Below are 26,543 nucleotides of genomic sequence, written 5' to 3'. Positions count from 1 at the left end.
CAATAACCCCAGAGTTCAGAATTTCTAACATCACCAGAGCTGATCTAAATAAATTCCTTATGCTGAAGCTACAATGCACTGTTCTCGCCTTGCATTCAAAACATTTGTCTGCAGTCCAGTAAATTTTTATTTCAGTTTCAGGCTTATTACCATGACCAAATGCTCATTCAGTGTAACAGACCTCACTTGTTTCAGAGGCTAGCTGTCTAAGGTTTTGTGGTGTCAATTAGCAGGTGTGGGGGAAGACTTGCCACTGATTGGCTGGCAGGCGAGAGATAGGTTTGCTGTGGGTGGAGGGGATGAGGTTAATGGATCGTGGTGAGGAATAATGTATGCAGCATTGGTTCATTAAAGGGACACTAAAGTGTAAAAGCAAATAGGCTTGTAAAATAAAGGCATGCGGGATTTTATGCAATATTCTACTTTTTAAATGATGTAAACTTCGGCTAGCAAACTTAATAAGTTGTAGCGTGAGCTCCGTGGTAATTTAGAGTTCTTTTAAATGTTTTGCCTTGCGTACAGGCGCAGCCAAAAGACGCACGGATGCGGGTGATTGCAACAGCCTACCGTACCTACTGACAACTAGCACATTCAATATGCTGCAGCCAGTGACAACATCCGATTAGAATAGTCTGCTTGAAATGAGACTGCCATCAACTTTGTCGGTCAATTGCGCGTGTATTTTTTACACCTGCTTCCATGTATGGGAACTTGGCAACGGGCAGCATACAGGGGCAAGATTTGATGACTGTCCGGGCTGGTGCTACACCACGCCAAGTTGGCAATCAGGACACTTTCTGACTGGGTTTCAATTTTTGCGACAAAAGTGAAAGCCAATCAGAACAGGCTTCCGGAAAGGCGGTAATGGAATGGGCCCCCGTTTGCGATTTTACGTTCGGAGATAGGTACAAGGTAGGCACTTCTGTGCAAGGCAGAACATTAATTAAACGTGTTGATACGCTGTTCCCTGCCACTAAACCCACCTAAAGGATACCAAGCAGTTCATTAGTGAAAAAAATTCATAGAATTGAGCTAACGAAACGACTCACAGAGGACAAAAAAAGAATGGCAGTCTTCCAAACGAACAAATAGGTGACGCTGAATGCCTACAAGAAGTGGCAGGCTTTGCCTATCTGCAAATGCAATGCCGCCCCCAGCTCTCTTTGGATGCTTTTGTAACAAAGCTTTGTATGATTAGAATTCCGTGTATTTTTGTGCTTGTTACACAAAATTGGCTGTTCAGACAACTCTACCATTATGCCGAGTTTCATTTACTTGTCATAATTTGTAGTGGAGCCGCAAAACATTACAGAATTTCTATCTGCTGCCAACAAAAGTAAAACCCCATTAATTCGGCCCCCATTAATTTGGCATTTCGGTTAATTTCGATGTGGCATGTGGTGCCATCTAAATGTTGCATTGCCCTATGACTGAAAACTTATTCATATTTGGTCACAGTTAAATTAATTTAGACTCCCCATGAATTCAGGTGGAGAAACACAGTGCACTCCGCCGTGACCGCATTTCAGCTAATTCGGATTCACAGCAGAAATCAAAGGTGCACAAAGAACCTTCGAGACTGGAACGGGAAATAGCGATTTTTCTCACCCTTCACTTATGCAAAGCAAACGACAATCATTGACTTTTTTAAAGAAAATAAGAAGTTTGGCGATGTTGAAAGCATTTTTCAGTTATTACCGTACTCGCAATAATTCGGACATTCTCTCCGGTCCCATGAAATCTGAATTAATGGGTTTGTACTGTATACGGGCATTTACAGGAGCATAGTTACGGGAAACAATTGTAGTGCTTGTTTTATTGAATTTACCCCGCAACAAAGTATGTGACAACTGACTGTTAAGGCAACTGTCATTACTCCAAATCATGGGCTTCTGTGGGAGGGATAGGGACAGCCCCATATTTGTTCGCTGGTATAAAGCCTTCGTCCTCCCCAAGTTTCATGAAGTTATTATAATGCAGTAGTTGCTACCATTACCAAATGATGAGAAAAATAAGTATAGATTTTCTAATCATGCGTGTGATTTTCATTTTACACACCTTCACTGGCCATCCACATTCCCAAGGCGGAATGGCTATTTTTTTTGCGTGTTCTTTTAACGTCGCAATAAAATGGGAGCACTCGCCGCTGTGGCTAAGGCAGCACAACGACGCAGGTTCAACAGCAAAAATGCCCGTGTGTACGAGATTTCGGCGCATGATGTTAAAGATCCCCAGGTGGTCAAAATTAATCCAAAGCCCTCCACTATGGGCGCCTCATCGCCAGTGTTGCGTCGGCACGTTAAACTCTACAATCAATCAATAAAAAAAAATGGGAGCGAAACGGGAGAGAAATGCCACCTTAAATTATTCATTTCTGTGCAGAAAAAGCATCATTTGCTGTCAAAGAAAAGCTTAAAGAGCCAATCTTTGTTTCATACAAAGTCATTAAGCCTTTAGTGTCCCTTTAACTCGGGTTCTGGAAGAATGTGGTGAAGGAGTTAATGGATGGGGAAGAGCACAACGCTGATTGGTTATCTTGATTTACAGACAGAGGGTCCTAGAATGCCAGAGCTTATAAACTAATGATCGGTAGTACCACTTCATTTCTGTACTAGTAAGCTTTAAGCTACGCAATTGTGAGAGACCTAGGTGGAAACTGTTTTGATCGGATTAATAAGACTAAAGTTTTATGTACACAGCAAAATTGCCCAGCAACTTGCCATGCGTTTTTTGTTTCGTTGGGTCATCACGTATGAATAGCAAAAACACACAGTTGCATGCACATGCAAACATTTACCTACACTTATGTACACATACGTTCTATACAAGCTCATTTGTTGGCATACCTAACACTGCTTTTGCGCCCAAGCAGCAAAAAAAGTACAGCTGACTACATTTGCGAGTTAACTCGACCCATCGGGGCCCACCATAGGCTGCTCGCACAGTTCACCGGTTATGAGAAGCAGCTGGCAGTTTTCAAACATGCAACTATCTGAGTTATCGTCTTGGGGGTCCTCCTTGTTACAGCTGTCTAGGACATGCTTAGTTGAGGCAGTTCTATTGTTTGGCCTGCGGAGACTGGTTTTCAACCATAGGTCGACCACGGGCTCTGGATCCCAGAGTTCAAGCGATGCCCCATTGACGTTAATGACCATCGTCTGCCAGAGTGTGTCATCTGTGAGGACATTCTTTCGAGATTCCTTAATGATGCACAGCTCTTCGAATCCCCTGCGCGTCACTTTGCACGACGGCGACAGAAGGGCAGCGGCCGTGAGGAATGTGCAAATGGTGGGATAGACGGCACTGAACCGGGAAACTACGGTGGCGGCAAGGCCGATGAAGTCCTGTCGTAAGCACACTGCTAGGCTGTTGTTGACAAAGAACTTGTAGGAACACCACTCGAGAATCACGTCCGAAATGCACTTGTCTGGCAGCAATGACCGCATCTCGTCACTTAGCTCTCTGATGACTTCAATGCCGTAGGCGCCGAAGTGTGCTTCAGAATAAGCGGGCCAGTTGTTTGGATCAAGCACTGAGAACTTGCTAAGAGACTCTGAGCACTGGCTGGCCATTTGCGATACATGCTGAGATACACATTTGCACACTTCAGCAGCAGTGGCGTGAAACGACTCCATGTCAAAGTCTTGCGTGACTGCCATACCCTGGAAGAAGCCGTTCCTCTCTTGCAGTTCTTGTAGGATCAGTACTAGATGGGGGCCCAAGACAATGTGGCTAGCCAGAGTTGTTGCAGTGGCCTTGAGTTCCTCAAGTACGGCATAGCAGGGCGGAGTTCGGCAGCCAGTGGTTCTTTCTCGGAACACGTGCAGCACTTCGAAGATTTCTCGCAGAAGGTGAACATAGGCAATAAAAATTGAGCTCTTCAGGCTCGTAAGTATTTCTGCAGCTTCGGGCCTCAGCTTACGGTCGAGGTTGTGATAGTTATCCTTGAGGAAGGCTGTGACGGTGCCCCATTTTTGGAGGATGGCAGTTAGGAACTTGAGGTCAAGGACTAGCATTTGCGGGTCGGACGAGCGGGTGTACTGGTCCGTGGGGCTGGCGGGCGCCCAGATGTCCATGGTGCTCCCAGTCTTCTTCTGAAGGTCTCTGAAGAAGCAGAAGAGCCTGTACAGTTTGTCAGCACAGCTCCTCACTTGTGGGTGCCTGAAGAGAACAGGCTTCACCGAGCTCTCCAGCTTGTGCACGAGACAGTCCATGGTGTAAAGAACGGGTGCTTCCCTGCCCAAGGCTGTCTGCAACCCACCTTCTTCGCTGTGCACAGTTTGCCCATCAGTTGTCAAGCAAAGGAGCTTCTCAAATGGGGACGGGAATCCAAATTTGGCGAGCATTTCTACCATTGCCAGGGCGATTCCGACTCCAGTTTGGTTTTCAACAAGCCCAAGGAACTTAGTGCATTTGGAGCAATCTTTAAGATATGTAATGTACACAGCATCCCTGTGGCATCCAACGACATCGGAAACATCGTCTAAGACAATGCCGAAGTGCTTTGCTTGCAAGATGTCTGCTACAGTGTCATTTATCATGGACGTTGCAATGTATTTTGAGAAGTCCGGCACAACGTGATGATGGTTCGTGTAGCGGCCCTCGAGTGGCACTCCATTCTGGATCTGTTGGCTGATAAGCACCGGGAACTGAGAGAACGAAAGCTTGCTCTTCTGTATCTCGTAAACTGTCTTGAAAAGGAGCTCGAATCTTGAGCGCGAATCTTCGGGCGGCTTTTTCTTGGCTTTGAACGAATTCGCCAATTTTTTTCTCTCCGCTTCAGTTTTGTTCAAAAGGTTCCGATGCGCCGACGTCTTCTCGTGCTTCTGGATGACAGATACTTTGAAGTTGTTCGTGCCTTCGACGAACGGCACGCACTTTTCTTGACCGAAGTAGGCTTCTCTGCACAGCACGCAATGCATGGTGTTCTTGACTTCCTCGTACTGCAGCCATGTATAAGTGTCTTTCCACACGTTCCTGAACCTTCTTTTGCAATCCTTGGAGTTCCCATCCTTTTTCGAACGCCCCGCTGCCTTCGACGCTTCTTTTCTTGCGACTTTCTTGTCCGGCCTCCTCTCCCTGGAAAGAAAAAGAAGAGGCGCTATTGAGATAAGCTTCCCTCTCCTTTCACGGGTGTTTTCACGTACAAAGGCGTCCATCGTTTATTTTTCGTTTTCAAGCTTCCCGTTCAACGCACGCCGCAAGTTCGGTTGCTACTAGCATGCGAGAGCGCATCCAAAAGTTTACGACGCTTCAAAATGCACGCGTCGCGCTCGGCCTCATCAAACAACACGTGCAGAAGAATAGAGACTTCTACTCGCCTACAAATGCTGCTCATTCTGAAAGGGTCACCACTTATCCATTATTTCCAGAGCGATAACAATGCGCGTGTGATTGCATTTCGAAACTGATTTGATGTTTGTTGCGGCCACCTTCTGCTAAAGTACGACTGCCTCGGGCCCGGGCTAATAGCTTAGTTAAAAGTCTGATTATTCACACACAAACACACAAAGCTCGCCGCCAGCGCTTTGCCCTTGCGATGTTTTCTTTTGGGCGTTTGGGCGGCTAACGCGTAGATAGATTGCCTAGAGGGCGTTACTCAAAATACAAAGAGAAGCTTATTTATTTTAGTATTAAACTTATTGTATACAAAAATCACTCTAAAACAAATAAGACGCTTTAATTTAAAATGTTTTGTTAGCTTTTAATTATTTGTAAGATGATACATTTTCGTAGTACTGTTTCGCAGCCACATGAACATCGCTCTTTATGTTGCTATGACAACCGTTAATTGTTTACACCAACGCTGTTAGCAAGAGTACCGTCGCTTTTCGTGCCACGTACATTCCAAAGAAAGCGTAAATACACTTCTATTGCGTCTTATGTAGCTATATATATTGTAGCAATTAGCCGGATTTTTCTTTCTTTATTTCGAAACATGTGTTAAGTTACCAGTGCGGCGACGTACAGTGCGCCAAACCAGGTTGAGAGCGCGACAGCGACTTCGAAGTGCTTATGAAAGTTTTTTTCCTGAAATGGCCGATACCGTGGCCGTGTGGGAAGTTCCGCTGAGTGACAAGATATACAAGATAGAGTTCGAACACGGTACGACGACGGGTAAACGGGTGATCAAAGTTGACGGAAAGGTATGTTGTAATGCGCGTCCTTACGTCCAGCCTCTGCGAAGACCTATTTTATGCATGCAGGAGGTCGTGCGACGCGACTGGATGTTCAAGCTTGTGGGTTCAGAACCTTTTGAAGTCGGCCGCGCAAAATGCATGGTGGTGATCCGAGCCCTCAGTGGCTTCACGTACGAGTACTCGCTGGTCGTGGACGGCAAGCAGCTGGACCAATTTAGGGAGAGGCAGTCGAAGATACTGAATACCTGGATCGTCAACCTCCTCGACCAGCCGACAAGGGTCGTTCTAGGTAAGCACCTGGTTCACGGTCCGCATTAATTGGAATGCGTTTACGAAGAATGCAAAAGCCAGATTTCAGACTTACCGAATTGTTGAAACTTCTGCCCGAAATCAGAAAAGGACACTCTAGACATATACGTGAATGGCGAAAAAGTTGACGTTGTGGTAAGAAAAATTTATCCTCTACATGTCGTATTTTTTCTTCTTCTGCCTTCTGTGTTTCTTTAATTCAAAGGTGTACCCGTTTTCTTTTACAGCCAGAATTTGTTGACGGAGGCACCGAGACTCATTTCCAGGTGGGACCTTACCAGGCTTATATCACGGCAGCAAGCAGTGGCAGCAAGAAGGAAGGAATCTTACACACTCTAGTCGTCGAGGGACATATAATTTCGAGTAGTACTGAGTGAACCAAGTCAAGTAGGTTGTCCAAGCACGGATTACAAATGCCCCGCTTGTCTGTTGGGTGATACCTTCGCAATCAAATTGCTGCTGCTATTTGTTATGCATATGCTAAACGCCTGAACAGAAGCACTGTGACAATGCCAGATTTAGAAAAAACAATGGTATAGTCATTCAAACAATGCTGCACCGCGTACCTGCTATGAACAAAGGCACATGATACAGAAAACGTGTTTCGACACCAACCACACGTTGCAATGATTCACCACGTATTGTAAAAGTATCAAAATAAACGTGAAATAATTTATTTGTTCTGTACAAAAACAAATGTGTTGGCTAATTCTTTGTCTCAGCTGAAGCTCACGTGGAAGGTAAAATCTTTGTGCTGAGGTAATTGAGCCGTTCTTTAGAGGCTGGCTTCATCTTCTGCAGTGCATCGTAGCTGAGTTCAACAACATTGAATCCAAGGGCTCCCAGCAGTCTCATTCGCGTGGCATGGCTCCCGGTTGCATGTGAGCTGTCCATGCAGTAGTGCTCAGGGAGGGCGATGATCACAGCTAACCTGGAGAAAAAAAAAAAGCAAACATGAAACACCATTTTGCTTACGTGCCATGCTGCATTCTACAGCAAGAGGCCAGCCCTTTAATTCAAACGCAAGAAGCTGGCATCACCAGTACTCCCCTGCAAACATAGCAAACACTTGTTGGTATCGTAGGCATATAAAAAATTAAACCCTCACAGGAAAGAGGAGCTAAGCTGTACTTACCGTTTGTCCACACCAGTTACTGCGTCCGCAGGAACAGGCTTGCCTAGCTTATTCAATTGTACAACGTAGTCTGGCAACAAGACAACAGATGCAGCCATTAAGGATTTGTAGGAGCAACACAAAATGCCACCAACTGGAGTGAACAAGCCGCCGCTCACCTATGATGTACATGTCTGAAAGCGGAAGCTTTGGCTGGACTACGGAGAAGCTGAAGTTGCCTCCGCCACCCAGAATTACCTCCATGTCATCTTGCATGGAGCACATTAGGCGAAGCAGCCGTCCATCTGGAAATTATAGAAAGCAAGTCAGGGCATGAACTACTCTGGAAACACTTCTTTTCCTGATAAATATGAAAACGCAGCCCTGAAGTCATCTTTTGCACTGCTGTCTTTAATTCCCAATGATGTTGTGCACATACAACTTTCTCATGAGCATGCTTTCCTGTTGTGCACATACAAAGCTCTGCAACAGATACTTTCTCAAATGTTGACCACAATGCCAAGCAGCTCATCCAGAGATGCAGAGCACAGCATTGTGCGGTTCGTCAGACAAATAAACATAGCCATGTGCATTTCACAGCAACAACAACAACAAAAAAACGCGTGCTAATTCACCCTGTGAATGTGGTTGGAAAGCAAAGCTGTAAACGACACCCATAACAACTGCTTATGCGGCGTCACTTGAATTCACGCACGTGGCTCTACAAAGAGTGAAAACAGAGAAGTGAAACCACACCCTATATTACTTCAGAGATATTCTCTGCTTAGGTTAAATCAATGCATGATCTGTGAATGGGGGTTGGTTGGGTTGTACTGGTGAAGCATATGAGTGGAAACCCAGTGTTAGATGATCTCACTTCTCCCCCGTCCCTGTCACAGCTAATGGAGGTGATTGGCGGAACAGACGGAGAAGTGAGATTCCATGCGTTGGTGTGAGCTTCCTCTAATTTTTTTCTAACTCCTAGCACATGCGCAGGGTGCACACACGGCTGCAACGCGTGCTGTAGGCGGAGTGCACAGCGGTGCGAGAGGTCACGTGACGCTATCATGCGGCATTTAGCGAGAATGCAGGGGGTAAACCCGCACATGTTCTTGGTGAGTGCACCGTCTGTCTCCTCCGTCTCTGCATGGGCCCACAGCTCAATTGGTAAAACAACGGGCTCTAGCTCCGTTTCTCTATTCGTTCTGGGTTCGATTCGTGGCGGTGCCAGTAACTTCTTTTATTTGATCACACGAGTTTTCTGTTGACACCAACGGTCGCGACAGAATCCTTGGGGGGTAGAGGTAAAGAGATTTGCTTTAAAACGCACATACGTACCACGCTTGACGCTCTTGAATGAATAATCCCTTGGCAAATAGGGGCCGTGATACTGCTTGCATTCCAAGGATAGTGCTGAGTCCAGGAACTTTAATTTCTGATGTGTTCTCCGAAGCTGATTTTGCTCGAGGCTGGCTGCAATACATGAAAGATTGGGTAGTAGTGGCTCTGTCAGTTCATACACAGCCTGTGCAGCATTGCAGGTCTATTGTTAATCCAGTTGTCAACTTCATGATCACTTCAGCTTTGCAAACTTGGATGAATAAAATCACGTGGGAATAAAACTATACCAGTGGCTGCATTTGTCAACAATCTTTTTGAACCAGACAATTGCTCAGAAAAAATATGCCTGATAATTTTAGAGTCTAAGGAATACAACTTATTCTACACAGAGCAAAACCAAACGAGACTTCAAAGTTTGGCAGGCAAGGGGTTTTGAGCTTCCAAGATGGCATTTTGAACATTGGTTAGCAACCAGTATTGCAGCTACAGTGATGATAACTTTCTGTTTGCAGCCACCGACAAATAATGATGCAATAAATAAATGTAATTCAAATTAGCTTCCCATTAACAGATATCAATCTCTCTCAAGCTCTCAGTGAAAAAGAGGAAATTGACTTAGGCTGCAAATCCGGGCCACCCAGCAACGTTCATTTGACACAGAAGCTTCACTTCATGACGCTAGGGCTATCTGTGAATGAGGTAAAGCACTGCTACGATTCAGCGCGCCGCTATTCATTTCGCACTTACTGCAAGCTTTATTCAGTGCTCTTGTGCTTTGTGGCAGAGCCTACTAATACTTGCGCCCTCCGCGTAGGCGCTTCACTCTTGGTGACTCAAACCATTGCCGCGACATCCAACGGATCTGCAAGTTGACACCTGACCTGGCAAGGTGGACACCGCAGTCAAGATCTCCTCTTCCCCCTCTCTCAGGCTCAACAAGCGCCGCTCCTCACGAACTCAGAAAAAGTGTTGTGTGTGTCTACTATTTGTGGGTCGTGTGCACATTGGCAGTACGAAAACTGTTTGGCCGTTAGCGCATCCGGGATAAATACGAGGTGCCTGCGTGCACAGAATTCATTTGTTTTAGAGCAGTGAATCCTTGCTGTCACTCTGCTCCAGTTCTGTACTGTAACCTCGCCCGGAAAGGTATTGTTCCTGTAGTGCTTCGGCTCATCTCTCGCCATGCAGTAAACCATTTTAAAGTTTGCCTCCGTTGTTTTGTCGTCATCACCAAGGCAGCAACCTTTGCTGGCTGCTCAACCACCACGCTACCTCACATGAAGGAGGCGACAGAGCTTGGTTTGGGGGTCGCCTTCTCGTCAGTAACAGCATACATAATACACCTCTTGCCTTCCACACGAATGCTGCCGCTATAGTCTGGAGCCAACCAATCCTTTAAATTTCCCACTGCTTTGGCTCTACAAATGTGCGTGAGAGCTTTGCGGAGTTGTGCAAACTGATTTTCATGCTCCCTCAGAAGTGATCTCATCTTTGTTGGGGCACCATGTGGCCTACTACCAATACAAACACTGATTCTTATAGTTTATATACAGCCCTGCACAGCAGAAGATTGAAACTAATTTGTTTTACCCTCACTCAATCTCCACTGGCTGCCCTGCACTCGGTTGCAAGTTGGCGCTTTTAGTCCCACTGTATGAAAATGGCGATTTGAAGATGCTACTGCAGTAGGCCTTTTAAGAAGGACCACATAAGTGTGAAGCTGTCCACTTGCCATTCATCCTGTCCAAGAAGTGGGGGCTGAAGACTTTCTTGACAAAGTTGAGTGGGTACCGCTGCAGGTAGAAGCAGGCAACTAGGACGTCCACCATGTCGTCAGAGCCAATCTCGTTGAACTTCTCCCGGAGAAGCCACTCCAGGGAGCCAAAGAAACCCATGGCATTCTTTGGGACCGTGTTGAGGTAGCCCAGGGCCCGGACCACACTCACAGCCGTGGGAACAGAGACCGCCTTGCCACGAAGGAAACGAGGTGCATTAGTTTTGGGTCACAACTTGGAGTCACAGTTGCACTGGCAGAATTGGATGAGAATCATTAAATGCAAGCATCAATGTGGCTATTAACCATTACTTCCGATGTGCAAGCGTAGAGTTATGCCAGTTTAAATTGCCAACTATATGAATGAATAAGCAAAAAAAATGTTTTTTTCAGTATCTCAATCTTAGTATTTTATATAATTGTCAATGAACAGTATTCAGTATCTCAATCTTGGTATTTTATATGATTGTCAATGAACAGCCGAGTGCCTTCGAATGTAATTTATATAATGGTCTATTACTATTCTTGATTGTGTAAAGTGTGCATTTTTAAATTTCTGTGATTATAATGTTTTCTCTCCTCATACCTCTTTTTCGCCACTACTGAAACCTTTTGTTTTTCTCAGGCATCCTCACATAAAATTGATAAGGTGGAAGACTGCGTAGGTAGTACCACACCTTTGCTAACGAACTATAAATTTTTAGTCAGATGACACTTTGTTCAGCAAACCAAAAATTACCAGTAAGGAAGCGCACAAGAACATCAAGTGAGGTCAAACCCTCCCACAAAGCAACTATCGCTACTTGTATCCGCACCTAGCTACACACCGTCAAGAGAAAAAAAAATTATTCACGGACTCTTGCAAATACTTTCCCTTTGTAGCCAAAAATGCGGACACTCATTGCCGAAAGTAAACACACCCTTGGCACAAAACCAAGACAAAGATGAAAAAAATGGCCACGTATCTGCTAATTTCGTTGCAAATGTCGACGGGCGCCCCCGCCAAGTAAATGCCCCCCTTCTTTTTCCCACTCACCTCTCATGCTGTTCATCTCCCGTCTCGTTCTTCCCAAGATAACACGCTAGATGTTTGCTCAAGTCAATTTAATTTGCTGCGTTCCACAGCTCTAAGTCAGGTCATCAATGTATGCGCTACCGTACGGCAGAGACGCCCGTGAATCGAGGCACCCTACTACAACGTTTATAGAACCACATTGCCCTACTGCACGAGCATTCTAAGCGAAACATGGAAACTATAACTATCTAGTGGAACCTTTCATTGCTATTGCCATATGTTTTCTTAAATGCCGCCAGGAGCGCGGGCAACAGCAGGCTATGGTTTTTTGCAGTTGATGTAGTATTTCATTTGCTATCGTAAAAACCAAGCATCCATGGATTTTTTAAATAAAGAAACACTGCAAATATGACTTATGTATTGATTTTCTGCCTTATGTTTGCATAATGTCTTGTTCTTGTTCAACAATGCTGCCAAGTATGAACACTGAAACCGGACCTAGACGTTCGGATTTGCCTGTGAGCTTCTGTTTCACTTTAGCCGGGTGGCTGAATTGAGTAACAGACAGACAGACCAAAATTTCTGCATTTAAGCCGCCCAAGAAAGACTATCGTCTTTAAAATAAAAAAATATGCCAATCCAATTATATGCTGCATACTTCCCACATTGGGGTCTACTATGTAAGACATACGCCTAGGCTGTGAGACACACCTAGTGAAGCTCTATGGGCCGATTTAGTCCTTTGACATGAGCTGCGATCTCATACAGTCAAGCACTCATTTTTCACAACCTGACTCAGCCGGAAATCAAACCTACGATCTCGAGGTTAGTAGCGCAACAAGCCGATGCCTTGGCCGCCCAACCACTGCTTCAGGATCTTGGTTTCAGGATCTTGGCTTGGTTCAGGATCAGGTATAATGGGTCAACTTATAGTGTATGGCATCTTAGGGAAACTACAGCTAAACAAACCCGGCTCGCCACTTGAACCAACCATTGTGCCAGCCAGTAACGGCACAAGAGTCTAAAAGTCATGGCATAATGCAGGAAATAATAGGGAAACATGAAGGTAGGAACCATAGAAGCTGGTGATTACGCCAGCATCACTGGTTTGGAGAAAACCTTATTGTGTATATAATTGTGCATGCACCTTTTTCAAAGCAACTGATAAATTTTTTGGCACCTTGTGATTGGCCACAAAGAAGTCGGATGCCGAATTGAGCACGGGCTCGCTCCTCCAGCGAAAAGCCCGACAGTAGCGAGCTAGAGCATCCATCGTCTCCTCGCTGCTGCCGGAGCCCTTGATGCGGACGTAGCGCTCGAGTGCCTTCGAAGAGTTCACATCTAGATAGCGCAGCTCCTGCAGGCAACGCACCATATTGCAGAGTTCACCCTCAGGAATTACGTGCAGGTTCAGGTTCACCCAACTGGTCAGGCTCAGCAACAGGCTTTGGGGCACCAGTTTGAGCCGCGTTAGGACGCTCAAGATGTACGACACATCTTCAGGCCCTAAAGAGAGGATGTTCTTGGTCGTGTTGCGCGCTACGGCACGTAGCACGACGCTCTGCGATCTCTTGAAGTATGGCAGGAGGCTGTACAGTTTTAGGAGGTTTTCTTTCTCCATGTCAACGGCCTGCGAGACGATGCTCTGCCAAAAGTGATCTACCGTGTCGAGGTACTGGGTTCCACAACTAACTAGTAATAACGTGGCTTCTAAGATGTCCGGGAGCCTTATGGTGCCGTCGCAGATGCGGCTGAGTATGACCTGCACGAAGGAGTCCACGAGGCCCTTCCCGTCTGACTCGCTGTAGCGATGCTTGACAACACATTTGAGACCGTCCAGTATCACCTCAGAGCTCCCGGCAGTAGTGATGAGGTTGCACAGCTCACCGATTACCAGTGACACTCCCTCAGAATCAGTGTTCTTCGGGCGTTTTGGTCTCGCATCTGTCCCGGCGTTCCGGACTTGCAAAAGCTTGTCCAGCGCCTGCACGCCGACGGCGGGCGTCAGCTCCTTGGGGTCAACCTTCCTCAGAGTTACGTAGACGTCTTTGATTGACGTACAATTTTTTATCATCGCGGACGTTTTGGCCGAGGCGCCAGCCCTTGTCGCTGCTGGATGGTCTTCTGGAAATTTACTGGCAGCTTGGTGATTGTCCAGGAGGGATTCGGCAGTTGCCTTCTTGATGAGAACGGGAAGTTCTTCGATGCTCACGCCATCCTGAAGTATAAGCGTCGACGTCGTTACGTGACCAGAGCCGTGCCTCGATGAGAAATGCCTGAGCGAGCAGGACGAGCATGCGTACGCTTTCTGCAACGGTGTGCTTTCTTGCGTCGAGCAATAGCCGTGCGATCGGTAAGCTGCGCAGGTACGAACACCGGTACAGCAGCTGAAAGAGCGTGTCCCTAACTGACGCCACACTGCACGGTGTAGCCAGTTGGCGGTCCGCCGGGCGGTCACAGCCAACGACATCGCGCGATTTGTACTTGTCACAATTTTGGTTACGTTAGTACCGCATTATAATTGGTTCCGTCTACAAATTCCACGGGGGCACCCGGTACACAAATTTACAGCACTGCAGGCTGCCATTTTGACCCAGTGTTGCCGATTTTACTGGATTAGTGTATATGTGCCGCTCTGTGCCGTACAAGTGATACAAGTAACCTATGTTATTACACTGTTTTTTTTACTTATAAAGTAACCATTATATCTTTTACATCAGTAAAATAATTGTTAGAGTGTGTTTTAACAAAAAATAAATTTATGAGAGAACTTTATGACAGCAGGCCTACAGCCACTGGTGATGGCCCATGCTCAAACCCGAATTCACCGCGAACAGTTTATTGCGCAAGATGGTATTGCTATTTGAAAGTATTTGAAAATACAAATAGTTTTAATACTACCAATGCATTCCTACGGCACTCCGGCCGGTCCGGCGTTGACTGGAAGAGCCGAGCTGTGACGTCATCTGATGCGTTGGATGGTCGGTGATGCTCACGCAAGCATGCTTTCCGGCCGCGCTGGCGGAGCCATCCAGTAAAGCCAACGTGGAGACAGCAGCGCTCACGCCCACCCACGGCCGTGGAGCGCTGGAAGATCGGTTATTCCTGCTGGCGAGCGCTGGCGCTAGGCTTGTTCGGTGCGCTTAACCGCAGCGAAAGGCTGCCTGCTTCACGTCCAATCAGTCGGGCCTAAACTCACCTCTAGCTGAACACAGTTATGGTCGACCTGACCGGAGGAGGACCTGACGGCCCTATTGAGCACGGCTTCAACAATTGGGTCTTCATTCTGCCCGCGATAATTACACTTACACTGATCAGTAAGTATTACCAGTATGCCTCTGCTAGCTGTCTCCACTGACAGTTTGGGTTCTGGAGTAGCGAAGTGTAGACGCCATATGCGGAACAGCTGGCATGTCCCTGTGTGGTGTGGGGTTCCGAAAAGCGTCGCATGCAAGTGTCATACGGCCGTTGACCTCGCCAAGATCGTATTGGCAGCACCGAATCGGAAACCTGGACATCATGACCTTGAAGGGGGAAAAGAAGGGGGGAAGGGGGCGCTGGAACGGCGCGCTGTTCAAGCGTGCTTGTTGCGACAGCCCGCGATCGGTGCTGACCCAGCTAGGAGACTAGTTTGTTCGTCGCTTATCGGAGGGCGGGCAGAAACAGGATCGCCAGCCGTTCCACGTGGCCTGTCGCGTTGGCTCTGCGTGGAACCCCGTCTTTTGAGGGCGCTCTTGCGAGGGGATTCTTGCGAGATGCGCGGGGTACGTGCGCGCAGATCAGCTCGAGCGGCGGACGTAGCAGGCAGCATGGTCCTGTACGCGATCTTGATATTTGTACCGGTTGCAACAATCGGTGAGTTTTTTTTTTTTTTTTTCTTGCACCCAAGTTTGCTAGAACGTTGCATTCACTAATTTCGCAGTCGTAACGGCAGGCGACAGTTTATTCACTGAAAATGGGGCAAGTGTACGTTATAGCAGACAGCTGCTACGATTTTTCTGCAACTTTTCCGGGATTTTTTTTTTTACGAAAAATAGCAACGGGATGATCGCGTATCCCTTCCGTAGTATTTTTCACTGCGCATCTTGTACGTTAATACGTTAGAATTGTAACAGTAATTTCCCGAGTTGAGGACGTCGCAGAACACATACACACAGCTTGCTGAATGATCCTGAATGATATAATGGCAATGTGGTAAGCATGTGTACAATGGGCGATGCTTTTGTGCAAGCACACATTGTCATAACTTGTGGATACGTGTACGTTTCTCAGAAATGTTTCTGCGTGGCTGGAAGTTCTTGAGGCTTTGAAAGCTGCTTTCCGTGAATGCATGGTCAGCTGTTATTTATGCAATTGTACACGCTATTAGGGTGGGTGTCATTACTGCGATGCAAGGGCCCATGATGAGGTAATAAGTTTACTTTTTCTCAGGCCATGAAAAATTGCCCAGAAATTAAAGAAAAAAATGCGTTAAAAAACGTACAATTTATTTGAACCGTCATAGAATACACAGTGTGAGCATGAAATGATTTTGTGTACTGAAACTTCCGCACACCGAGTTTCTCGTGTTTGAAAGCTACAACATAAATGGATTAAAAAAAGAAAGCCAAACCTGTAAGCTTCCTACTTTCCATACTGGATTTCTACTTGGACTGTCTTGTTTATGCTATACTAGCTGGCACATCTTCAGGAAAATTAATTACACCTCCAACTTCGCCCCAAAAAACTTTACAGCAAGTGCAAGTTTCCGATAATTTCGCACATCTGTACCATTCTTCAAACTGTGCTTTGTATCAGAAGTTTCACACAGTTGCAGACACTGCAACAAGGTGGGGAGCACAGCGCAAAAATATTGTGCGCTAACGTTTGTACACCCCACCGTGAAAGTTCAACTCACCCAATTAGCCACCCTGCTGAAGCTGCAAAAAAAAGCTGCTGAAGCATCACGAAAAAAAAAAGAAAAAAGATTCTGTGATGTTTATTTCATCATACACTGTGATGCATGCCATTTTGTCAATCTCTGTAATCATGTTTGAGCTGCAGTGCTTGTTTGTACAGGTATGATCGCTGACATTGAAACTTGGGAGTCGGGGAGGTACCCGCCTAACTGCTGTAGTAAGCAATGGGAGGGAGGAATTAGGCCACACCATCGATTCCCCCAAAAAACAATTCTTTTGATCAACTTCTTTTCAAATGCCCCGTGTACTGATGGTCTGTTGTCGCATAATGGTGGTTCACTGCCCGCAAGTTTTATTTTCGAAATTTGATTTATGATACAATCACTCTTAAAAAAGTCGACCTAGTTTTGAGGCAGCGATCGGTGTAACCTGTACAAGTGAAGCGCCGAGTGCAGTCGCTCATCGCGGTCGGTGGCGTCTCTCCCTGGCAGGCTTCTTCACCTACAAGCTCATCCAGAGTTTGCGAGACAAGGAGAAGCGGAAGGAAGACAAGAAGAAGCAGAAACAGCAGAAGAAGAAGTCCAAGTGAAGGGAGCATGCATCTCGACGAGCTACTGCCAGACCACCCGCCTGTGCGATGCAAAGAGCCTCACATATCAGGCAATCACCGGGGACTTGTTGCAATTTGTTCTTCCAAACAACCTTGTTAAACGCCACTGTTGCATCGGGGCAGTGAGGTGGCCACTGGCTCACAGCAACGCGGCAACTCGGGCACCACCAAAGCCATCTTTCGTTCCTCCATGTACATTCCGTTGGATGAGGGCTCTTCTGTCTTTTGTGTGGGGGGGGGAAAAGATACTCGTGCTTGGGGAGATGTTTTTAAAGCACTTTTAAATGACCGTGTACATGCACAAAAAGTAGACGAGACTGGGGCACAAAAAAAAATGTCTGGAGTATTTATTGTATTTACAAAATAAAAACATGTGCTTGTCGCAGCAAATGTTGATATATGTACACTTAAAAGCCGACTATACTACTTCTGTTTGTTATATGCATATAAAAAGGTCGACACAATTTTTTACAAGAACAGAAATGTAAAAACTTAAAGCAAAGCGTAACCTTATATAAGATGTGCATTTTCTTACTAGTGCCGCTTTCACGTTCAATAAGGTTCCCTAAGCAATTTAGGTTAAAACCAGCACATATAGATTACATTAGAGATTGCTCAAATATTAAAATTAGGAACTTATGTTGTCCCTCTTTTGGATAACGTTTGGCGCTAAAGTTTAACATTTGTAAACGTAACCCGTGCCTCGAAGCGCAACCAGCGAGTTTCCTCTTCACTCCGCCATGAGAGCCAGAGGCATTTCCACACCGAACAGCTCTTCCCAAGGGGCCCGGATTGTGTTGAGGAAAGTGTAGAGCGATGCCACTGTTTTTGTCGCAACCGTCCACAGCATTTCTGTGCCTCTGTCCTCGTCGAGAAACGTCAGCCTTGCACTCCGAGAATTCTTGCAGAGGTGCTGAAATAGGACATTCAAAAGGCATACCACTTAACATCATCCTAAGAAGCACATGGACATACTTTAACCAGCCAGCACAAAGTTGCAGAGGAGCTCGTTTTTTTTTTTTTTTTTAACATTTCACATGACAGCATCAAGTGGGACCAATATTGGCCTGTTTTCAGTCCAAGGTAAACATTGCTGCACTTGGCTGTACCACACACGCGCTGCTACTAATTGCGATAAGCTCAATTTTTTGCTAAGTGCGTTTCTCTGTACATCACCCAGAAGTATGGATGCCCACAGTGCAGCCATTTCTCCTTAATTTCATTTGTCATTTGCATCCATTAGGTTTGTCAGACAGACCTTAAGCTCTTAAAACTATTGCTTTTAATTTCTAAGAAAACTGAAACTTCCTAGTCTTGCTGCTTTTCTTCCCACTGATTTCAAATATGCCATTATTTTTTGAGTCAACTAGTTCCCAAGATAATTAGAGATAATTAGTCATCTTTGAGGGAGCAATAGACAAAACAGTGCTTGTCACAGAACTGTAATTTTTGTATTTTCCAATCTATGAACCCTGGTGAATGCAATAAGAGAATCAGTTTTTTTGATGCACCGCTTGGAACTGATTGTGCAGCTCATTGATCTTTGGTGTTTGAAATGGGCATTAAAAATGGTTCTCGCCACTGGTGCCACCAAAGTTTAATGAGCTGTAAAATTAGTTACAAGCGGTGCATAAAAAAAAAACACGATTCTGTTATTGCACTTATGAAGGTTCATAGTATTGGAAACTAGCAAGATTACAGTTCTGTGACTAGCACTGTTTTGTCTATTGTTCCTCCAAGAATGGCTAATTACATTGGGAACTAATTGGCCAACTGAAAAAATAGTGGCACATTTGAAATCTGAAAAAAAAAAAAAAAACAAAGCAGCAAGACTGGCAATTTTCACAGAGTTCACTTAAAAATTAAAAGGAGCAGTTTTAAGAGCAGTGTCTCCACTTAAATTTGCAATGAGCTGGGCTGTCACAATTTTATATTTCCCCTATACAGATGATACTTCTTCATGGGCACTTGTCTATTTTTTTATACTTACTCCCCTCCCTCTCGTTTCTCACAAGTTCTCATTCTCTAAATTTTAGTCCACACCAGGTCCGCTTTATTTCACAAAAAGAAACCCATTTCTTGTAAATGTCATCATTTTAACGATAAAGATACACAGATTGTGCAAATGCAGGAATTGAGAAAAGCAAAAAGGATTGAGTGGAACACTGTCACTGAAAAGAAACAAAAACTGTGCTGCTGCTTACGCAAACAGTTCTTCTAGTGGCGAATACTGAGTAGCAATGAAACAATGTTTGAAATCCACTTACCACAGCTGTAATGTTGCTGATCCTTTGGCACGCCACGGGCTCATATTGTGCGGCTCCAACCTTAGTCGAGCCTTTAGGGGTCTTCAAGTAGTGAATCTTGCTTACGAAAATGCTGCCACTTGTAACCACGATACACACAGACTCCAAGGGCACTGACGACACCACACCTGGAAATACAGTCGTTGCAGCTTTTTGACAACCCATTCGTCTATTACAATGCAGCATTGTGTATTGTTTGGGAAGCAATGATTTAACCGCGTGTTGGACGTGCATGTATTCAGGTTTCTAAGTTTAAATCAAGCAGTAAATTTGCCCACAATAGTTTTCAGGAGGTTAGTTTGCTAGTTGCAACACCCACTGGTCTGCCAAGGTAATGATGCCCAGAAAGCCAATGTTGGAATTAAATACAGCAGTTACAATGGAACTAAAATAGCCCGTAACCAGACATTGAATTCCAATTCACTGGCTGGGCTGTGTTGACCCCGAGGTTTCAGGAAGAAAGAAAGCCAACCCTTTTTCACTCAAATTTATACCATTGGGCACGTCACCAAGGGTTTCCAACAATCTCCCTGTTCCCAATGGCCTGGAGAAATTTAAGGGTGATCTGATGAAACATTCAGGAGGTATCAGTTGGCAAACAAAAGGTGGCAGCTCATTTTTACGATTAGATACACTGAAAACTTACAGGAAAATCTGAGATGTCTCTTCATTACTGGGTCAGAGCTGTGCAGGCATTTTTTGGCACTGTATTATCTATGGCATAAGGGGAACACAAAACGAGCAGTTGCTTACCTGATGCTTCACTCCAAAATCCCATGACAAAGAGTGCGATCTCCTGATCATCCTGGTGGTCATCCGGATTCTCCTTCGTGTAAAACTCGACGACTTCACTGGTCACCTGGTCTAAGCTTTCACTCACATCCATGCTCACCAGAGGTGGCTGGCTCACCCTTTGTTGTAATGCCCCTGCAAGAGAGAGAGCGTACAACCAGGGTGTCATTTCCCCTCACCTACTCTCCCTATGTGTGTGTCTGTTCTTAAAACTACCACAATATCTTGGGGACTCCGAACAACATCCTCTTTACAAAGGAAAAAGTGCACACAAGACATGTCGCTGAACTTGGTACATATTATGCAACTCATTTGTAGAGAGCCACAAACATTTTATTTAGAAAAAGTGTCAAAGCCATACTATTTATGTTAACCAAATCTTCTACATGCGAAGTTTAAGGAACACAAAATTATTTTCCGATTTTCATTTAATGGGTTGATACAGGTAGAGACCCTTCCTGTTCCAGCAAGGTATGTAAGAGAGAGTCTGCTGCTGAAATTAGTCCAAGAGACTTGTTTGTTTCAGGCACAAGGTGAAAGAAATGCAACACTGCCTATGTTAACTAACCGGGTTGCATTTAAAACTGAGAAAGAGAAGTAGCCAATCTATCATAAAGATACTACTACACAGTACCTGTCAGGCACTGGAGAAAACAGTTGCACCGGTCGGCATCGCGAAGCAGGCACACGTGCCACGGCGTTGTCCCCCTTTCTGGCTGCCAGCTGAGACAGAAGCCCTGATTCCCGAGAAGCGTTGCAATGGCCTTGAGGCTCTCGAGCGATCGGGAATCCCACAGTGCAAGCCAGGACTCTGGGTCCTCCCTAGGGAACAGCCACGCCAAATTATTATGCTGAACAGCGGAAAAAAGAATGTCAAATATGGCAGCCTAAACGGAGACTTACTTTTCTGCACCTTCCTTGACTTTGAAGAAGTAGGCCTTGGTTGTTGATACGACCAGAAGTGCTGGCACCTCTTGTAATGACGACCACGCCACTACGTCAACCTTCGGGAAGGAGATGAAACGAGGACACGAGAAAGTGTGTCAGGTGCAGGCTGGGACCTTGCAAAGGCTGCATCATTACACTTGGGTGCAACTGTCCTGCCCGTATAAGCATAGTAGTACCATCAAGGAAAATTAAATTCCTCGCAGCTACCTTCAGTACAGTGTCAATATTGCAATAGAAATGCTACAGCCCGGTAACTGTACGCATCAGTCCGCATTAACTCGATAGCTTTAAAATAAAAGGAAAACAATTGCAGCTCGACAGCTTTAAAATAAAGGAAAACAATTACAGCACAACATTCCCCCTTTTTTTTTTTTGCCTTGCACTTGCTAGTTCTTTTTAGTGCTGTCACAGGGCATACGGCACCTTTTTGCCCCGGAAAACCCAACTGGAAGCCCAGTTGCTGTCCCTTTCATTTGAGCACACCTCTGTACCCCCGACTACCTATGCAACGAGAAACATGGGGAGCGTGTACGAACCTCCACACAGCAGACGAACGCCTCGTCTCTCCCAAAGATCTTGACGTCCAAGTACAGCAGCAGGCTGTGGTCGGGGCAAGTGAAGCTGCTGGGCTCCATCTCTTCCCTGGCATCAAACAGGTCCCACAGGGAAGAAGGGGCTGCACACTCTGCGGGGTCTTCCTGCAGCCACACACTCAAGTTGGGCTGGCTCTGTGCACTCTTGAAGCTGCCCTCCGACAGCACGGTCTCCGAAACACTCCTGCTGCTCCTCTGGCAAACGCTGAGGCTGTCTGCCCCTAGAAAGAGAAGGGCCATGGACAAGCTCAGGCTGAAACATGCAAAACAAAGCAGTAAAGGGTGAGTCGGGACCGTTCAAAATGGAGCTTTAATGCACTCTTGCCAATGTAAGGCACGAACGGAGTCACATTAGGGGGCCACAGAAGGGGGCCACAGATGAACTTTGCAAAATGCACCTAAATCTCAAACATGAGATTTTTCCCTTTTCGCCCATTCCGTCTGTTACCATACTCTCTCTACTTGTTCACCTTCCTGCCCACGCCTATTCAAATCGATAGTATGCTATTGGCGCTTTCAAGTTCAAATTTTGAGGTTTTCTCGTTCAAATTTGGCGCTTTCCGAGTGCACTCTGAGAGCTGGCGCCATATACTGAGTGGTAGACAAACTTAAATCCTCATTCATTTGTTTTTCCGTGTGCGACAATTTTTTAAAGCGCCGCCAGTGTCATATGATGGACGTGTGGATGATACGGAGATCATGTCGACATCACGTGCGACAGCTCCACGGCAACACCGCATTTCTAGCGATGTGGACGATTCCCCAAGAGACATTTTGGATGACATCAGCAGCACTGACTCCGTGGACTTCTTGTCATCGCATTTCAGCCCCGAAAGCAACAGTGCACCACACCCGCCCAGAACCTGATACCCCTGTTCAACACAAGCCCCAGAAAATGCAAAATTATCAAGACTGTAAATTGTGGTACGAACAAAACAGCAAGGAGCAGAAAACCACTGATGTTTTCTGCAATGCATGTGTGGCCAACCTATGTTTCGAGGAACTACTTTGCACACAGCAACAAAACCAACTAGTGCCAACTTTTTTTGCTAGTCAAAAAATTTTGCAATTAGGCATTTGATATTTACAAGACTTTTGCACTGACAGAATAAGTACAAAATGTATATCTTAAGCTTTTTGTGTTTTCCTGTCTGTGTGGGGCAACACTGACATTTTTATTTTTTTGTGTTTGTCCCAAACCTTTTCTGTACAGATAATTTAAAGGAGTACTGACACGAAATTTTTATGTTACGTTTTTTTCGCTGCTATGCGTTCCTACCAGCCCACTAATCATAGAATGACAGATTAGACGGTCGAGCGCAGCGTAAACATTCATTTACGGCGTCGTTTATTCGCGCCAGTTTCGGTTTCGACAAAAAAACGCCGAGCGGCCGCCATGGCAGCATGTATCACATGGCGCCACCATTCTTGCCGTATCGCTGCCTCTCTGGAAGCGCGCGCGAGCGAGCGCACGCGCGCGCCCAGACCGGCCGAGGTCTTCGCCGTCCCCACAGGCCCGGGCAGCATGACGTCAGTCCCAAAACCATGACGTGTACACACGCCCGAGCAGCGCGCGCCAACCACATCCAGAGCGTCGGCTTCGTCACGGGAGCCCCGACGTCGGCAGTTTGGGGCACGTAGCAGATGATGTCACGTCGGCCCGCTCTGGGCTTTCTCGTGCGGGCGAAGATTAAAATGGATTTTAAATATGTTTCGCTGAACGGTTGCTGTTGAAACTTGCTGGGAGATATCTCCTGATAAAAAGGAAGCGTTTTACATAGTTATCTCAGCTTTGAAATTTCGTGTCAGTACTCCTTTAACAAAACTTGTTGGAGGGGGCTAGATGGTTCATGATTCTTATATATGTTTAAACACAAAATAACCAAAAGGATAAACAAGAGGCAGGACAAGCACTATATTTTTCTGTAGTTTATATTTTATATATAAAAATTCATGTTCGAAACAATTACCACCGTAAAGAAAATTTACTCTTCTACAATTTGATACCAAACTTATATGTTGCATATTTTTTGCAACCACGAAAAAATAGTTTGCTAAAGTGCCCGAAATCACCGTCTTTCCAATGGGCAGAAAAGTGTTAGCACTTTTGTGGCCACGCCTATTCCCATCGATGGTATGTTATCGATGAATACAAATTAAAATTTCTGATGCTTTCCGAGCGCGGCTAGACAGCTAACACCATCCAAAGGGTAAAGGAAGTATTTCACCAGTTTTGTTTACAGTGTCTTCTCTCTGCAGCGGAAGGGATTTTTAAAGGTCTTTCGCAGTCAGGCGCACTTGCTTTTGGTTGTGGTGCCGATGCTCCATGGAAACAACAAATTTTGACAGATTTTGATGAATATGAGCTGTAATCTCTGGATGATGGTAGCAGCACAGACATGTCAGGACGTCAGGGGGTATCCACCAGCAAGTTCCACTTTTACCTTGGGTCATTCTATCTCTGCCGCAAGTTGATGTAAACATATCCGGCCTTTTCTAAAGGTCACAGCTCTTATCTGCAGGGTGTCGACTTCGTTTGGGCGGGACTACTTGGCGCCGACTGCACAGTGGAGCCAATTTTTGTTTCACCGCGCCGAGAAACTTCGCGCGGTGGCATGATAGGCACTAGTGATTAGATTTCTGTATGTATGTAAATAACTTAAGTATGTACTAAATAACTTTTGTACTTACAGAGCTCGTATTTGCAGTATTATTCTATAATGACCTTGTATTCAAAGTGTATATTTCAATTTCTTGTTGTGTTTACCCTGTGCAGAGTAGCACTGATATTTTCATTTTTTTGTTACTTTTTGTTTTGATAATTTTTAATAATATTCTTAATAAATCTATTGTTTGAAATTAATACTTTCGGAAAGCCCTATCCTTTCTCTATCATTTCATACCTTGTACTTCAGCATCAGTCATTTTCTGTGGCAGGAAAGAAATATTTCTTGGACAACACAAAAACAACGGATTTTTCTGCGGTCACTAAAGTGTTAAGCACGTGCGCTAGCACGTGAAGCACGGACCATGACATCTGCGCACACAACAAAAATCCCATGGTGCTAGAACATGTTTGCATGCCACTAGTGCTCCCTGCAAGTTTGAAGTGCCAGCCTGTATACCACTCAATGAAATATTAATAAGCAGACTTAGGCAAAAAGCAATTTTAAGGATGTGGTGGGTGGGTGAAGCCTATGAGGCTAAAAACTTTGAGAACAGCCAAGGTACATCGCAAGCTGATAACCAAGTAGCGTATTTTCCGGTTTATAAGTCGCACCCCCCCCCCTTAAAACGGCACTTTAAAAAAAAAATGCATATAAGTCGAACCGGTGTATACGACACACCGGTGTACGAAACGCACTTGTTAATCAGGTAAACTCACAGAGGACCAGTTTATTAGAAAGTGCGGCGAAAGTACATGGTTGCAGCGGCTGCCACCTCTGAATGCATCCCCCGGTAAGCAGTGCTAGACGCATGCATCTACTGTCCAAAGTCTAGACAGAACTAACTTCTCAAAAATGGTTTAACGATACACAGAGATGGCATGTGTTTACAGATGGCGTTTAGGCAAAACCATTGAAGCCTTCTTCCTCCGACTCGCTAACAAATAATTAATTCATTTAGACCATAGAGCTGTCTCTCTTAACGTGCGCTAACATCACGCAGCACGCAGGCATCTTTTCAAGTGCTGACCACGCACGGCCGCCACGTACCAAATTTACTCCATACATAAGTCGCACCGGTGGATAAGACGTACCAACAAAAAATTTCAGAAAAAAAAAATGCGACTTATACACCGGAAAATATGGTACAGCTTTTGGCAGGAAAAGTTCTCACTGCACATGCGAAAATGCAATAAACCAGAACTGGGTACCACACCTCTGTTTACTGGTGTCTGTTTACTGGTGTTCAGCACTCATTCAAGAGAGCAACATTAATGATTTATAGAATGCAGTTGATCAAAAACAACCACAAAACAGTCCAGTTTATCTTCAGCTGCTTCAGAAGAAAAGCAAGGCTGTGTTTGAAGTCAACAAAAGAGCATCACAGATACGTACTATTGATGCTCAGGACAGGTTCGTCAAGAATTTCCTTCAGTGTCGGCAGCACGACACTTGGCGGCCTGAGAGAAGAAAGCAACGACAAGGAAGGGTTTGAGTAAAACATACATTACTACGTAGCACTACCGGCAAGCTACTTCAGCCAAGTTCTCAGCACCAGCTAAGAACAGAGTGTGCTTACGGAGACAAGGTCTTCTCGGTGGCCCGAGTGTTCTCCAAGCCCTCGTTGTTTGTTGACGTAGTGGAGATGACCATGATGCTGCTCTGGCTGGGGTTGCTCAGGATGGTGATGTCACTCGCGCTCTTGCGGAATCCGGGCCGATGGAGGCTGATGTGCTGGTCGGGTATCACGGTCTCGATGCTCTCTTCGGAGACGTTGTCTGCACCCACCGCTGTGACATGAACAACAGTGATTTCAGCTGAATGTTCAGTAAGACATCAGACAGCATGCTTCTTTGATTAATCGGTCTGCAGCAGCCATAGCAGCCCAGGGTGTCTTGTCAGACAGGAATCACCGCAGAAATATGCGAACAAAACAAACACTGGGTTGTCTAAAGGTGGCATACAGATGGTGCAAGATGCGATCACTATTAAACCAAGTGATCACTGTTACCTTTAAAAAAAGCAAGCAGGACTTCA

The 26,543-nt window shown here is 45.5% G+C and overlaps 5 protein-coding genes across 8 annotated transcripts in view; 2 read left to right on the top strand and 3 right to left on the bottom strand.

Annotated features, from left to right (window-relative positions):
• Window positions 1-474: 474 nt before the first annotated feature.
• LOC144178597 (zinc finger protein 862-like) lies at window positions 475-5,587 on the bottom strand. The gene is made up of 2 exons (XM_077706561.1): window positions 5,148-5,587; window positions 475-5,079 (listed from the first exon to the last, which is right to left on the bottom strand). The coding sequence occupies exon 2, from the start codon at window positions 4,920-4,922 to the stop codon at window positions 2,904-2,906; it is 2,019 nt and encodes a 672-aa protein (XP_077562687.1). The 5' UTR covers window positions 4,923-5,079; window positions 5,148-5,587; the 3' UTR covers window positions 475-2,903.
• A 177-nt stretch (window positions 5,588-5,764) lies between these two features.
• On the top strand, window positions 5,765-7,122 carry LOC144178598 (fas apoptotic inhibitory molecule 1). Its single transcript, XM_077706562.1, has 4 exons — window positions 5,765-6,146; window positions 6,207-6,429; window positions 6,535-6,584; window positions 6,677-7,122. The coding sequence occupies exons 1-4, from the start codon at window positions 6,036-6,038 to the stop codon at window positions 6,824-6,826; spliced, it is 534 nt and encodes a 177-aa protein (XP_077562688.1). The 5' UTR covers window positions 5,765-6,035; the 3' UTR covers window positions 6,827-7,122.
• LOC144178596 (FAST kinase domain-containing protein 3, mitochondrial-like) lies at window positions 7,105-14,303 on the bottom strand. Of its 2 annotated transcripts, XM_077706559.1 has the most exons (6): window positions 12,874-14,303; window positions 10,633-10,871; window positions 8,902-9,032; window positions 7,743-7,868; window positions 7,585-7,654; window positions 7,105-7,380 (listed from the first exon to the last, which is right to left on the bottom strand). In XM_077706559.1, the coding sequence occupies exons 1-6, from the start codon at window positions 14,161-14,163 to the stop codon at window positions 7,179-7,181; spliced, it is 2,058 nt and encodes a 685-aa protein (XP_077562685.1). In that variant the 5' UTR covers window positions 14,164-14,303; the 3' UTR covers window positions 7,105-7,178. The 2 variants fall into 2 exon arrangements, with proteins under 2 accessions (XP_077562685.1, XP_077562686.1); XM_077706560.1 differs by lacking the exon at window positions 7,585-7,654 and having other exon boundaries at window positions 7,233-7,380.
• A 367-nt stretch (window positions 14,304-14,670) lies between these two features.
• LOC144178599 (uncharacterized) lies at window positions 14,671-17,591 on the top strand. Of its 2 annotated transcripts, none has more exons than XM_077706563.1 (2): window positions 14,671-15,010; window positions 17,083-17,591. In XM_077706563.1, exons 1-2 carry the CDS (start codon window positions 14,911-14,913, stop codon window positions 17,178-17,180), a joined length of 198 nt encoding a protein of 65 aa, XP_077562689.1. In that variant the 5' UTR covers window positions 14,671-14,910; the 3' UTR covers window positions 17,181-17,591. The 2 variants fall into 2 exon arrangements, 1 of the variants encoding a protein (XP_077562689.1); XR_013324026.1 differs by lacking the exon at window positions 14,671-15,010 and adding an exon at window positions 15,017-15,548.
• The window catches only part of LOC144178594 (serine/threonine-protein kinase 11-interacting protein), a 28,401-nt gene continuing 19,389 nt past the window's right edge, over window positions 17,532-26,543 (bottom strand). For both annotated transcript variants that reach the window (XM_077706556.1, XM_077706555.1), the window contains 8 exons: window positions 26,086-26,296; window positions 25,902-25,966; window positions 21,784-22,061; window positions 21,203-21,303; window positions 20,934-21,121; window positions 20,261-20,434; window positions 19,469-19,635; window positions 17,532-18,114 (listed from right to left, as the gene is read on the bottom strand). In XM_077706556.1, the coding sequence (XP_077562682.1) occupies window positions 17,932-18,114; window positions 19,469-19,635; window positions 20,261-20,434; window positions 20,934-21,121; window positions 21,203-21,303; window positions 21,784-22,061; window positions 25,902-25,966; window positions 26,086-26,296 (1,367 nt within the window). In that variant the 3' untranslated portion in view covers window positions 17,532-17,931. The remainder of the gene's footprint in view (window positions 18,115-19,468; window positions 19,636-20,260; window positions 20,435-20,933; window positions 21,122-21,202; window positions 21,304-21,783; window positions 22,062-25,901; window positions 25,967-26,085; window positions 26,297-26,543) is intronic.

This window comes from Haemaphysalis longicornis, unplaced genomic scaffold, assembly GCF_048455015.1.
Source record: "Haemaphysalis longicornis isolate Haplotype H1 unplaced genomic scaffold, Haemaphysalis longicornis Haplotype H1 scaffold_4, whole genome shotgun sequence".
NCBI classification, from domain to species: Eukaryota; Metazoa; Arthropoda; class Arachnida; order Ixodida; family Ixodidae; genus Haemaphysalis; species Haemaphysalis longicornis.
The sequence above is the reverse complement of the archived record's forward strand: the minus strand, read 5'-3'. Positions and strand labels throughout refer to the sequence as shown.